The sequence below is a fragment of the Lonchura striata genome, chromosome 5 (assembly GCF_046129695.1).
Source record: "Lonchura striata isolate bLonStr1 chromosome 5, bLonStr1.mat, whole genome shotgun sequence".
In the NCBI taxonomy this organism is placed as follows: domain Eukaryota; kingdom Metazoa; phylum Chordata; class Aves; order Passeriformes; family Estrildidae; genus Lonchura; species Lonchura striata.
In genome coordinates this window covers 2219961-2232335 of record NC_134607.1, presented here as the reverse complement: position 1 = coordinate 2232335, position 12375 = coordinate 2219961, and the positions used below count along the sequence as shown (strand labels likewise).

Sequence of the window (12375 nt, the reverse complement as noted above, 5' to 3'; positions counted from 1 at the left end):
ATGTAGTTCCACACTCATCCTGACAGCCTAGTCCAAGGTTTTACAGATGGGCCATACCTATTTTCATCCAGTTTCATTAATATTTCTGGATGCTTCAGCATATTTGTATTGACCAGAAGAAACTCAAAAATTCAATCTGAGAAATGGCTTGCATGTTTTAAATGGCCTTACTTCAATTGATCTGGTTTTGACAGCAACATTGGGAATTAATAAGTTATACTATATGAATGCATTAAAAATATGTTTGAGCTTTATTGCAGGGGTAGTATTCTTTCTGCTCCCCTTGTTTGATCTGTTGGTACATATATAATATTTTTCAATTGAAATAGAAGAGCTTGTGACTACCATTTCAGAATTGCTATATATCCCATTCAGAACCAAGCTTTGTTCATTCTATGTATTCTGCAGGGCATTAAGGGCATACTGTCTGTATGTATGCTGTCTCCCATTTACATGCAGATTGTTCCCATAATTTTTTTTTTTAATTCATTCATAATTTATAAATGATTAGCAATTTCCAGAAGTTTGGTGTTAATATTGGGTAGTAATAGACCTATGCAAATATCTTTTATTTTTTTCTGTTTTGAAGACCTCTCTGCCATCCTGAGGAAAATTAGACTAAAGGCAAGTGGAATGAGACTGTATCTGCAGCCACCCTGCCAATCACTAGCCTACAAAATGGCTCAGCACCTTGATCCTGCTGCCTGTGTATTTATGCAAAGTGTGATTCTAGTCTTGTGTGCATGTAATGAGTGGGCTTGGAAAACACAAATTATCTGAAGGAGTTGTCAAAAAGAACCATTAGACTATACTAGATCTGAACATAGTTGGAATTTTAGTTGCTTCCCCCCCACCCCGTCCAACCCCCCTTTCTCAATTGATTAAGGAAGTTAATCTGAAATTCTTAAAACCCTGCCCACCTGAATTAGTCTCTGCATGCAACTATGCTGTATTTTTTGCTCTCAGGTGAAACCAGACATCCATCAGTGTCCTGGGAGGGCTGGCTGGGTGTCCTTGCCCTCGGTGGGTGCCTGTGGCTTTTCCTCCGGCACTGGATCCAGCTCGGGCACCTTCTGCCCTGCCTTGGCCACGGTGAACCTGCTCATGTGCAGAGCTTCCTCGTACACTGGAGGGGTGTCTGATGCAGAGAGGGGAGGTGTTCCCTGGGCAGCATTGTGGGAGTGTGCCACAGCAAATATCCTCCTGGCAGCAGGGCCAAACACCGAGTGGAGAGCTGGAAGAGAGGAGACCAAAGCTGTTTGCCTCATCCTGAGAGCATCATGTGGTTAGAGGAGGGTAAGGATACCCATAGGGCATAGCCTCTTCTATTCCCACAGCCAGAATGTTTTTCTTTTCCTGCTCCTTGAGTCTTCCCTAAAAGGAGTATGTGTGTGAAATCCTGCTAGCAGCATCCCACAACTCCTCTCTCCTGAAATGCCACTGAACCCTTATTCCACCCAAACTTGTCTCACAGCTGAGTGCCTTAGTTTGCAGCACGTGCAGAGGTTGTTTTCTCTCCATCCTGCCATGAACTTCCTGTGACATTCACATTCTCTGGACAGAGAGACATAATTGTGTGTCTCGGGATTTCTTGGAGAAGCACAGAGAGAAGAGAAAACAATCTTTGTCTCTGCTCCTTTGTTTTCCCCATGTGGAATTTGGTATGGGGATTGTTTACCTGAAGTGATTGCTGGATTGGATTCTGGTGAAGGTTCTGTGGCTCGGACTCTCAGCAGAGAGTCATGTGTTTTGTGAATTAGTTAGGCAAGTAAGAAGTATATATGTAGAACAGGATAGTCTCTCTTTAAATAGTATATTCATGTAATATAGTATAGTTTTAATAAAGCAGATCCTTCAGCCTTCTGATCTGGAGCCAGACATAATTTCTTCCCGGATCTGGGGTTCGCCACATTTTACTACAACATCCCTCTGTCAGCCTTGGGGTGTCACCAGCTGGGCTTAAGAGTGCAGCCCCCACTTCACAGGGTGTTGAAGTCCCCAGGATGGGGCAAGGCCAACTCACAAGTGATGGTGCTCTGGAGGGTGCTGTCGTGGTCAAACGCAATGACGGTGACCTCGTAGGGTGGGGGGCCCGCCTCGTCCCCTGTCTGATGGCACTGGAAGCAGCACCTCAGGCAGACAGAGACCAGGCCACACAGGAGCAGGAGCCCCCCAATCACCAGCACCAGCCTGCAACGGGAGGGGACACAGAGTTAGGACAGAAAGATTTTTGTTTACAGGATGCCTCTTAATGTCTCTGACTGCTTACAGCATGGTTAACCTCAAAGCTAAACAAAGTCACCTGGGGATTTGTCCAGCTGAGTTTGGACAGTATCCAGGGATGTAGATCCATCATTCCCTCCAGGCACCTGTTCAAGTTCCGCACCATCCTCAGAGGAAGCATTTTTTATCCTATCTAATCAGAATTTTCCTGTCTGCAGTTTTGTCAGCCACCTTATGTGCTTCTACTGAGCACCTCTGAGAAGTCTCTATCTTCTCTCAAGATCCCCCCTGGTTAGTGGAAAACTGCAATTACTTTATCCCCTTAGCTTCCTCCAGGCTGAAGAAACCTGCTTCTTTTTATTGGCTTTCCAGGGGACTGGCTTCAGTTTGCCAACACCTGTTTTGTATTAGAGGACCAAAACTAGATATTCCAGACATCTAGTCATGAGTGACAAGCAGAGAGGAAAAAGTGGATCTTACAATCTTCTCACATACCCTTATCAATTCAGCCTTCCAGATGCTCAACAACTACCATCCTTCTTAATCTGGTGGGAATAACTAAGAAATCAGACAGAACTTATTTTAAAAATCAGTCTTTTAAAAGGCATACTGTGCCATGAATACTTTATTAATCATGTTCATATGACTAAATATGTGGAATAAAAAAGGAGGCTGGTGGGTCAACTTTTGTTAAAGACAGTGAGATATCTGAGGGGTTGCCTTGCTCTTGCAGAGCTTTAGAGAATCCCAGGGAAAAGGAGGGGGTGGCATCACTCTTGAGCAGGTCACATTTAATCCCACCCTTTGCTACTGGAATTGTCTAGAGATGCAGATATGTAGAGTAAACATGTTATCTTACCAGATATACCACAGATGGTCCCATTCTGTACCTGTACAGCTGAAGAGAAGAGGGTGCAGGAAATCGTTATCCACAGAACACCAAATAAAGGCAAAGATCCCTATGGTATCCTCCTCCCTCTCCCCTCATGCTCCTCACTTCCTGTCCAAATTCCAGATGCCACAATGATGAAAAACTCATTGTGCTATGTGGAGGACCTCATCAATATCCCTGTCAGGTGAATTTCCCTTCTGTTGGCTTTATACCTTGATTGTTTTCCTGATATTTATCCTTGCCCAGTTCCCTTTGCAAACCTTAGAGATCTGCATTCATGTTTGTTTTTTTTCTTTTTTGTCAATATGTAATTTCAGTTATTCTTAAAAATGACATCACTGATAGTAATATTCACCAATGCAGTATATTTCAAACCAATTTTTTCAGGAAAGCTCGATTCTAAATTCATAATCCCAGTCAACTGAAAATACACCAGAAAGCTCTTAACTATTGCAGCAGTGCAAATAGGCAGCAGGAGCAGTACCACGCAATCAGTCTGTTGATCAACAAAAATAGCAATTGATACAGTTCACATTCAAAGTAATGGTGATTTTACATGAATCTTTAATACAACTAAATAAGATTTTGTGGAAAATGTCAACCATCAGGTCATAACACCCATGTCCAGTATTGTCTTTGTTGTTCAGTGTTTTCTCTAAAGAAGAGCAAGATTGACAAATACTTAACAGTTCAGTGTTAAGGCAGCCTTCCTCACCTCTCACGTGGGGGAACTAGAAGGAGAAAAGCAGCAAAGACACAGTGGAAGTGAATTAAATCTTTGTCAAATGCATCTTGCGTATCTTTTATATTATGAGTCTGGATCTCCTTTGGTAACAACGTACTGTTATTTATCTTCCATTGTTTCTATTGTATATTCTGCTGTAGATTTGAAGTTACTCTTACCAACAGCATTGTTTCATATTTTAACTTCCTGTAGTCCTTAAAATCCTATTCAGTACTGTTCTTAACTTCACCGTCACCACAACCTTCCCTTTCTCCACTACAAGCCATGTCATTCTCCAGCTGTGGATCCTTCTCCACGCTCAAATATTAAGAACATTTAAATACCCTGCTTCATATTATACCCACCCTGGCTTGAAAACTGCTCTGTCCCTTCAGCACTCCTACCCTTCTCATTCCTTTGCCTTGGGTACCCTGATGTCTGAGTTTCCATCCCTGGAAGAACAGCAGTTATTATCTCCTCTGTGTGTGCGTTTTAAATGTCCAGTTCTTTCTAGTATCAGGGGAATTATTATTGCTAATGGCCCTCTGTCTTTCCAAGGTAACTCCATAGCTGAGCAGAGACCCCATAAAAAGGAATGTCAAAGATGACTTACCCATAAGAAACCCCCTACAACAAAGCAGATCATGCCTGAGTTATGCATCCCTGTAAGGTGGTTCTGTGGCCTCTTGGTGTTTCAAGCTGCTTGGAGTCTTCTTGTCCTTTCTATTTTCAGTTCATCCTCACCAGTCCAGTGGCCAGGAGAAGGAGCAGCTTCTGTGCTGTGTGTTGAATCCAATGTCTTCCTCCTATTCTGCCCTTCAAGTTTTTGCTTTCTCTCTTTTCCTTTCTGTCCCTGGCAGTTCCTGATTTTTTCTGCCTGTCTCTTTTTGTTATTCTACTTGCCCAGTTCTCTTCCTCTTTTGAAGAGATTTCTACAACCTTCCAGTCAGATCAGAAGAGCAGTGGCTACAGGTTCTTACTTTAGATGTTTAACTACTTCAGTGAAGGGCGTCATGAGATCTCTGCAGGCCTGACCCTTCCCTTCTATGAGCAGAAAGGGTCCCTGAGTTTGTTCATTCCCAATTATTTCTCTCCCCGCCCCTACCCTGAGGGGAGTGGGTTGAAGGTCATGTTACTGACCTTGTTTAAATGGAATTTTCAGATTCTTCTCCATCCTCCAGTACCTTTTCTGTTCCTGCACTCACATTGTTCTACCTCTGACCACCCAGTCTCCTGACTTAGAAGTGAAAGAATTTGCCATATAATAACTATATTCAGCATTTAATATTTATGAAGTTATATGTATGTGTGTATATGTTGACACATGTGTATATATATGCAACATATATGTATGCATATGCATATATTTTTTTTTTCATATGCAGCAACCCTTTTACCTCTTATTTTAAGGCTCTGCCATCATCCCCCCTACCTGTTCATGTCCTATTACATCACTTCTGCAGCTGAGAGATTGTTCACTCACAGATCCTACTCCCAAACTTCCTGCATGGCCAGCCAAGTCCCCCACTCAATCTCTTACAGCAGAGGGATAACATGTTGATTCTCCTGTCCTGGATACTATTAGTCCTATGACTGGTTATATTCACAGGCTTCATTCAACAACCCATTAATTTTCTCTGTCTTGTAGAGTTGCTTAAAATTTCTGTTAGTGCTCGTGGCTATGCACAGTGTTATTACAGTCATGTAATTGGGTTCTTCTAATCTTTCTCTTGAATAGCTGTGACAGAAAAAAATGCACTGCAGTAATGTGTAACAATTTGTGTTTGGGAACCTCCTGGGACTGGTGCATAAATGTTTGTTGGAGGCAGGATAGCAGCTGGTGAGACTTGTTGCCCCTTGTTGCAATCACAGCCCTTTCACATTAAACTGGTGAATCATTAGCCCTGGTGCTACATTTTAGAGTTGCAGAGCAGAACCAATGGATTCATGAACATAATGTTTTCTCCCAAGGCAGGCTAAAACCCATTTGCCATTCTCTAATTATAAAAGTAGTGGTGCAGTATCCATCCATCCATCCATCCATCCATCCATCCATCCATCCATCCATCCATGTCTGCTGGAAGGAGGCTTCTGATGTAGAAGTAACAAAGAAAGAAAGAAACATGACCTACTCATATTGTATTTATATAGGAATTGATCAACGTCCTTCTAAATTCTTCGGTGCATTAGAGAAGTCTTAGAAGAAAAGACATAGCAGAACTGTAAAATAGTTCTTGTATGCATGGCTTTTGAAACTGGTGGGATTCAGTGTGGAAAGGGAGTACAAATCACCAGTGTTTCCAGGGCTTTTTATTATTACTATGATAATTCAATAGATCTTCACTTGGTTTTAGCTGAAACTCAGTCATATAATAATCTCAAATTCTGGGATGATCCAAATGCAGAAATAGCAGGAAAAGTGACAAAAAAAATCCCTAAAGAAAAAACTGCAGTGTGACATGAAACTGTGACCCCTCCAAAAGGATATCATAATTTATTCTTACTGAAACTTATTTATTACTCTTCTTCAATTACTGTGGCATTTCTAGTAACACTTTGCTTCCAGTGTTACCAAAAATAGGTAAAAATACAAACTCCTTAACACCAATGTAGCATTAAGAAGCAGGCATTCTTTATTTGGCTGGATGCATGAGGGGATATCCTCTTGATTATTGTGCATGCTGAGTACAGAAAAAGCTCCTATTTAGAGGTTTTATTTTGCAGACACATTCATTGATTGTCCTGGAATAAACAATACATTTGATAATCATTTCCCCAGAATCATTAACATATTTTCCCTCCTCTCTGCAGATGTGTTTTTCTGTCCTGGGGGTCTCTTTGGTGGTCCCTGGTGGCTGGTGATCCCAAAGTCAAAGCTGACTGCTTGGTGAACTGATAAAAGTTGGCACAACTGGGCTGGCTCCTCTCCTGTTCTTCCTACAGAATGGGCATGGTGCAGTTCCATAGGCCAGTGGTTTTTCAGGAATGATCATTGCATTACCCAACAGGTGCAAAGAATTCTTAATCTGGCAAATTTTTCCCTTTTAAAGCTTGTGAAACTTGTCTTTAATTGCTCCAGAAGGTGGCCTTTTCCTGCTTATGGGATTGTTTTTAAATAAATTGGACATTGCACTGTTACAGATTCTTCTATTTCAGTCATTCCCACACTAAATACAGAGTTTTGGAGACTAGGTGTCAGGGACTCAGTTCCCCTGAGGGATTTGCTCTGTTCTTTTCCCATTACTTTCCTCCTTACAGGAAGTGGAACTATAACCTGTTGGCTGCTTGTTACCCACCATCCCTCTTGATTCTTAGTGGCTTTTAATATATTTTCTAAACATTGATCCTCACTGTCAGAATTAGCCTTAAATTGTATCAATTTATTTTTTGTGGCACTAACACAAAAAGAAGCTTGGGATGCCTTTTTCAGCTACTCCTCGAGCTGCCTTGTCTGCCAGTTGGTTTCTCACTCTAACATCAGTTTGTCCAGATTGAAGTGCTTTACAATGCATCACTGCCACCTCCTTTGGTTTTTCAACTTTTTTCAGAAGTTGTGAAATTTCTTCTCTGTGTTGAATAGATGATCCTTGAGCCAACAGCAGTCCTCTTTCCTTCCATATGGCTCCAGAGGCATGAATCACAACAAATTAATATATAGGATCAATCCAGATATTCACTCTTCTGCCCACTGCCAAGTTAAATGCTTGTTTTAATGCTATTATCTCTTACTTTTGGTCTGATGTATTGATTGGTAAAGATTGAGCTTCCAATACCTCAGTGGCAGTCACCACTGCATATCTTGCCATCCATTTTCCATCTTTCATGAAACTGCTACCATTTGTGAATAATTCTAAATCAGGACTCTCTACTGGTTTATCCTGCAAATGAGTTCTGCTGGAATATACCTGTACCATGGTTTGGAGCCAATCCTGTGTCAGGGTTCCCTTGCCCATTGCCTTTGGATCAAGGAAAACTGCTGTATTCATGGCTGCTGTTGTCTTTAACTCCAACATCATCCTGTTCCAAGAGCATAACTTGGTATCTGAGCATCCTGCTGGGACAGCCAATGCCCCTCCTTTTGCTCTAATATGGATGTCACCATGTGAGGAACAAAAGCAGTGATGTGCTATCCAGCCTGAGCTTCCTGGCTTGGATCAGTAGAACAGCTGCAGCAATTGCTCGCAAGCATCCTGGCCATCCTCTGCTCACATTGTCCCGCTGGTTAGAGAAATAGTCCACAGGTCTCCTCCAGGTTCCCAACCTCTGCATCAGGACCCCCAGGTCCGCACAAGTTACCTGAGCATCCAATTTTCCCCATAAATCTCTCCTCAACAAGTGGACTGGGCATTAAGGCATATATAGAAACTGATGAGCAGTGCAGTTGTTTCCTAATTTAAATTTCATGGGCTGTAAAAATGACCGAGTTTCACTTTTCCCTGTAGCACCAGTTACATTTATCACATCGTGTACATTTACCACATGTGCCAATTTACGTGTAACAATTTGCAATTTACCAATTTACATTTACCACATCCTTCCTAAGCTTTCCTTTACATGTACTCAATACAGAATAAGTTACCCCTGTGCTTACCAAAAATTTCGCTCTTCTTTCCCCAGCCTCAGGGGTTAAGCTGATGTAGAATCTCCTGTATCCCTTCAATATTTCCCCTCTGTTAGGCAGGGTCCAACTTCCCAGCCCGCGGACCAAGGTGCTTTTTCCTTACCAAGTGTGCTCTGCTTTTCTTCTGATTGTTGTCTGGGAAACGATGGGAGCCTCCTGCCTCCCCTTGTTCCCCTTTTTCCACCTCACCTTCCTCTTGCTCCTTCCCTGTTGGGCGGTCTCTTAGCACCCTCTAGAGTTCCAACTGCGTTCTCGTGGCTCTCGTTTTCCTTTCCAGCCGGTCACATTGCCTTTTCCCTATCTATCCCTGTTGGAAAATGCTTTCCAAACTTCATCTAACAACGTTCCTGAGCCAACACCACTCCACTCCTTCCATTTTCTGGAGTTTGCTTCTAATATCTGGGGCCGACTGTCCTATATAGAAATTATATTTCTATATATAGAAACGAATTCTATCTTTATAGAAACTAAAAAGATAGTTTCTAACTGTACAGCCTCCTCTAGATTCTGAGGATTAGTGTATTTTTTGGCAGTCACCTTCAATCATTTGATGAAAGTCACAGTCCTGTCCTACTTTACCTCACACAGTTTTGACCAATTTGTGGCTTTCAGGATAGCATGCTTTACACCAAATTATCCCCATCTGTGGCACCTTGCTAAATTCTCTCCAGCCCAGGTAAATTAGGGTCCCACCTTGGGTCTGTTGAAGGAAAAATTCTGATGTGCAGTTGCTTCTAAGTCTCCATGAGCATGTGCCTCCTCCACCTGCTTTCTACACCATCTTTTTTTCTGTACTAACCAATGATGTTGACTAATAAATCATCACTTGTATGCAATTTCACTCAGGTTCTTGAGTCCTACTTATGGTTCCTGGTGTAATTCCAGCTGTTTGGGTCAGCCCTGGTTTAGCAGTCACAGGATCACAGGATCATTTGGGTTGGAAAAGGCCTCTGAGACCATCCTGGATCACCACATTATCAACCAGACCATGGCAGTAAGTGCCATGTCCAGTCTTGTTTTAAACACCTCCTGAGACAGTAACTCCACCACCTCCCTGGACAGTTTCTTCCACTCCAACCTCACCAAATTATTTTTATGTTTTTCCACAAGGGATAAGAGCAGTCCCTTGCTTTCTGCCTTCTTTCCCTTTCTCCACTGCTTTACCTTGAACTTTTTAATAAAATTGACCCCCAGCCAACCTTGCAGACAAATTATGTATGAAATTATCCTGTGAAGTGAGACCAGAAAGGCTTTGGAAAACTCTGTTTTTAAATGTTCCTTCTAAAAGCTGCAGAGAACACAAGCTATTGAAGAAACCAAGCTTTTCCCTTCAGTGACTGACACTGAAGCAGTGCCACATGTTGTGCTAATTCCCTTGATTCAGCTACATAACACAAAGGAAAGCAAGAATTAGAGTTGCCTGGCACAATAAGACTAGTGCAAAATAATGAAAAAAAAAAAAGCAGGTTTATATTTTATATAGAGACCAATGAAGTGAGCTTTAAACCCACCCGCCAATTTGAAATGACTGCATCTGCCAATGTCCATGAATCTTGAAAAGTCAGAGCACAGGATCAAACAAATTCACTGTGAGCTCATCCATGAGGGCCATCACAAGGGGAAAAATATACTGTACATATCCAGTTTCATGTTATAGCTTCAGTGGTGTCACTCCTGTGCTTTCTACTGCAGTTCAGACTTACACTAGAAGGAATGCCACACACATAGTGAAATGAAGAAATAGATACAGGGAAACAACTATGGGATGCAGTCAGTTAACTTTTTCCTTGAGTGTGGGAAATGATGCTGATGTTGCTTTTCTTGGGGGCACAGAAAGAAACTCCGACCTGAAAGCAGCAGTTCAATGGGTGCATCAGCTAGTTATTTATGGTTGAGCTATATGTGTCAGATAGCAACAGGTAAAAGCACAGTCCATTTCTCTGGTGATGCAAGGACAATGCTTTCGTAGGTCAGCACAGCCCCCTTTGATTTGTGATCCCCTTCTTGAGTTTCAGTAAACTTGATGCCTCTGAAGTCCTTGCCTATTTAGGACAGAGGGTTTTACTTCATTCTCTTTGTACAAGGTGTACAAGACAAAAAGTAAAGGGCCTCCTGAAGGAAAGGAATTGACTGAAAATGCACAATCTTGCCTATCTGGGTTGTGATGTGGTTGTTTCATGCAGAATGGTCAAGGTCCCCTCTGCTGATAGCAGGATGCTGATCTTGCTTCTTCAGGGAAATTGCTCCCAGAGATTTCTAAACACAGAGGAAAATTACCAACTTTCTAGTCTGAGGTCCCCTGTCTGGAACTTCTGTAACATCTGAAACCAGACTCCAGTCTGGTTTTCCCATGCTCTCATATGGATGCAGATTTGAATTTACCCCTCCCTCCTCTGCAGGGGAAGAGCAGAAGGTAGAGAGCTGGCATCCTATGTGACCTCACAGGGGGATGGCTCGGAGTTTTTGGGCAAATAATAGTTAAGACTCTTGGACAGCACAAACTGCAGACTTCCCTCTGTATTTACACCTATAGATAAAAATAATCTATCTCCTCAGCTACAAAGGTAGTCTCATCCCTTCTGGGAACAAGGATGTGCAAGAAGTCTGATGTCCCAAAAATCTGTGTATACAAATATGTTGCCAGATGGGGAATCAGAGACTATGGAGTACAGGACTCACCTGTCTTTAGGATGAGAGATATGCCCTGTTTTACTAAACATGTGAAGCAGATGGAGTGGGGAATGCTCAGAGCCCCATCCAGCCTGGCCTTGGCACTTCCAGGGATGAGGCAGCCACAGCTTCTCTGGGCACCCTGTGCCAGGGCCTCAGCACTCTTTAAACTGAGTAATTTTCTCCCAGTATCTAATCTCAACCCAGTCCTTATCTGAACTGTTCCTCAAGTTCCTGTTGTGGTCAGCAAAAAGAAATTAGCATTTCTAGAGCACAGTCTGTTATCGATTTCTAAATTAAGTGAGCTGTATGCTTAAAGCCTTTGCCATTCCTGGGCAAAGTCAGCTGAGAGTGACCATGCTGGATCTCCTCTGTACACACCTTGCAGGCTGTTCCCAGTTATCACAAAGGGAGCTTTAGTGTCCCCTTGATGGACACTAAAGTTGGGCAAGATGAATTCGGTGTGTCTGGCTGTTTGTTCTGTGTTTTAAGAATTGGTTGCAAACGCCTGGTTTGCTTTTCAGAAATACTTTGGCTTCTTCTCACCTTGGCCTGGATTTAGATAAAAATGATAATTAGGTAATGGATTTATTCCAAATACATGAATCCTTTCCTGCACATTGAAAAAAAAAATGCAAGAGAACAAAGGACAAAATTGTCCTTTGGGTTACTGAAGTCTGATCTCTGTAAAACATTAGAAATATGACAAGCACTTATAAGCATAAGACAATTTCAGGCCACTTCTTTTTTTTTTCTTTTTCTTCTCTCCATTTGATTGTCTTGTTAGGGTTTTATTCTGTGTCTTACCAGGTCAATATTACGTCTAATTAAAATACACACAGCCTGCTAAAAGTAGGAGTAGGGAAAGGGGGAGAGAGCTAGGACTTCACAGCTCCCTGGCTGGTGTTATGGCAATAAACATCCAATTTCCAAATTAACACCCCGAATTCAACTCTGTCTGTGAAAGGCCGTAACAAGGTGCCATGAACCACTGCTCTGAAGTGAGTAAAACCTGATCCTTCTGACTTGAGATTTTTTGACTGAGAAGTTCTGTGCTGATATCCCTATGTCACCTCAGCTGTGCAAACAGGAGAAGGCAACAAACAGCCAGCTTCTCCTGAATCAAGGACTGAACCTGAGAGCCCTGAACATGAGTCCACTAAAATCCACAGCCTGCAAAATGCTTCTGGCTCACACAAGACAGAATCTGAATTAATACTTTAAATGCTGAGTGGTTTTCCTGCT

The 12375-nt window shown here is 42.2% G+C and overlaps 1 protein-coding gene across 1 annotated transcript; it reads right to left on the bottom strand.

Annotated features, from left to right (window-relative positions):
* Nucleotides 1-705: 705 nt before the first annotated feature.
* TMEM52B (transmembrane protein 52B) lies at nt 706-4500 on the bottom strand. Its single transcript, XM_077783190.1, has 5 exons — nt 4453-4500; nt 3803-3846; nt 3083-3121; nt 2024-2190; nt 706-1234 (listed from the first exon to the last, which is right to left on the bottom strand). Exons 1-5 carry the CDS (start codon nt 4498-4500, stop codon nt 984-986), a joined length of 549 nt encoding a protein of 182 aa, XP_077639316.1. The 3' UTR covers nt 706-983.
* Nucleotides 4501-12375: the final 7875 nt, after the last annotated feature.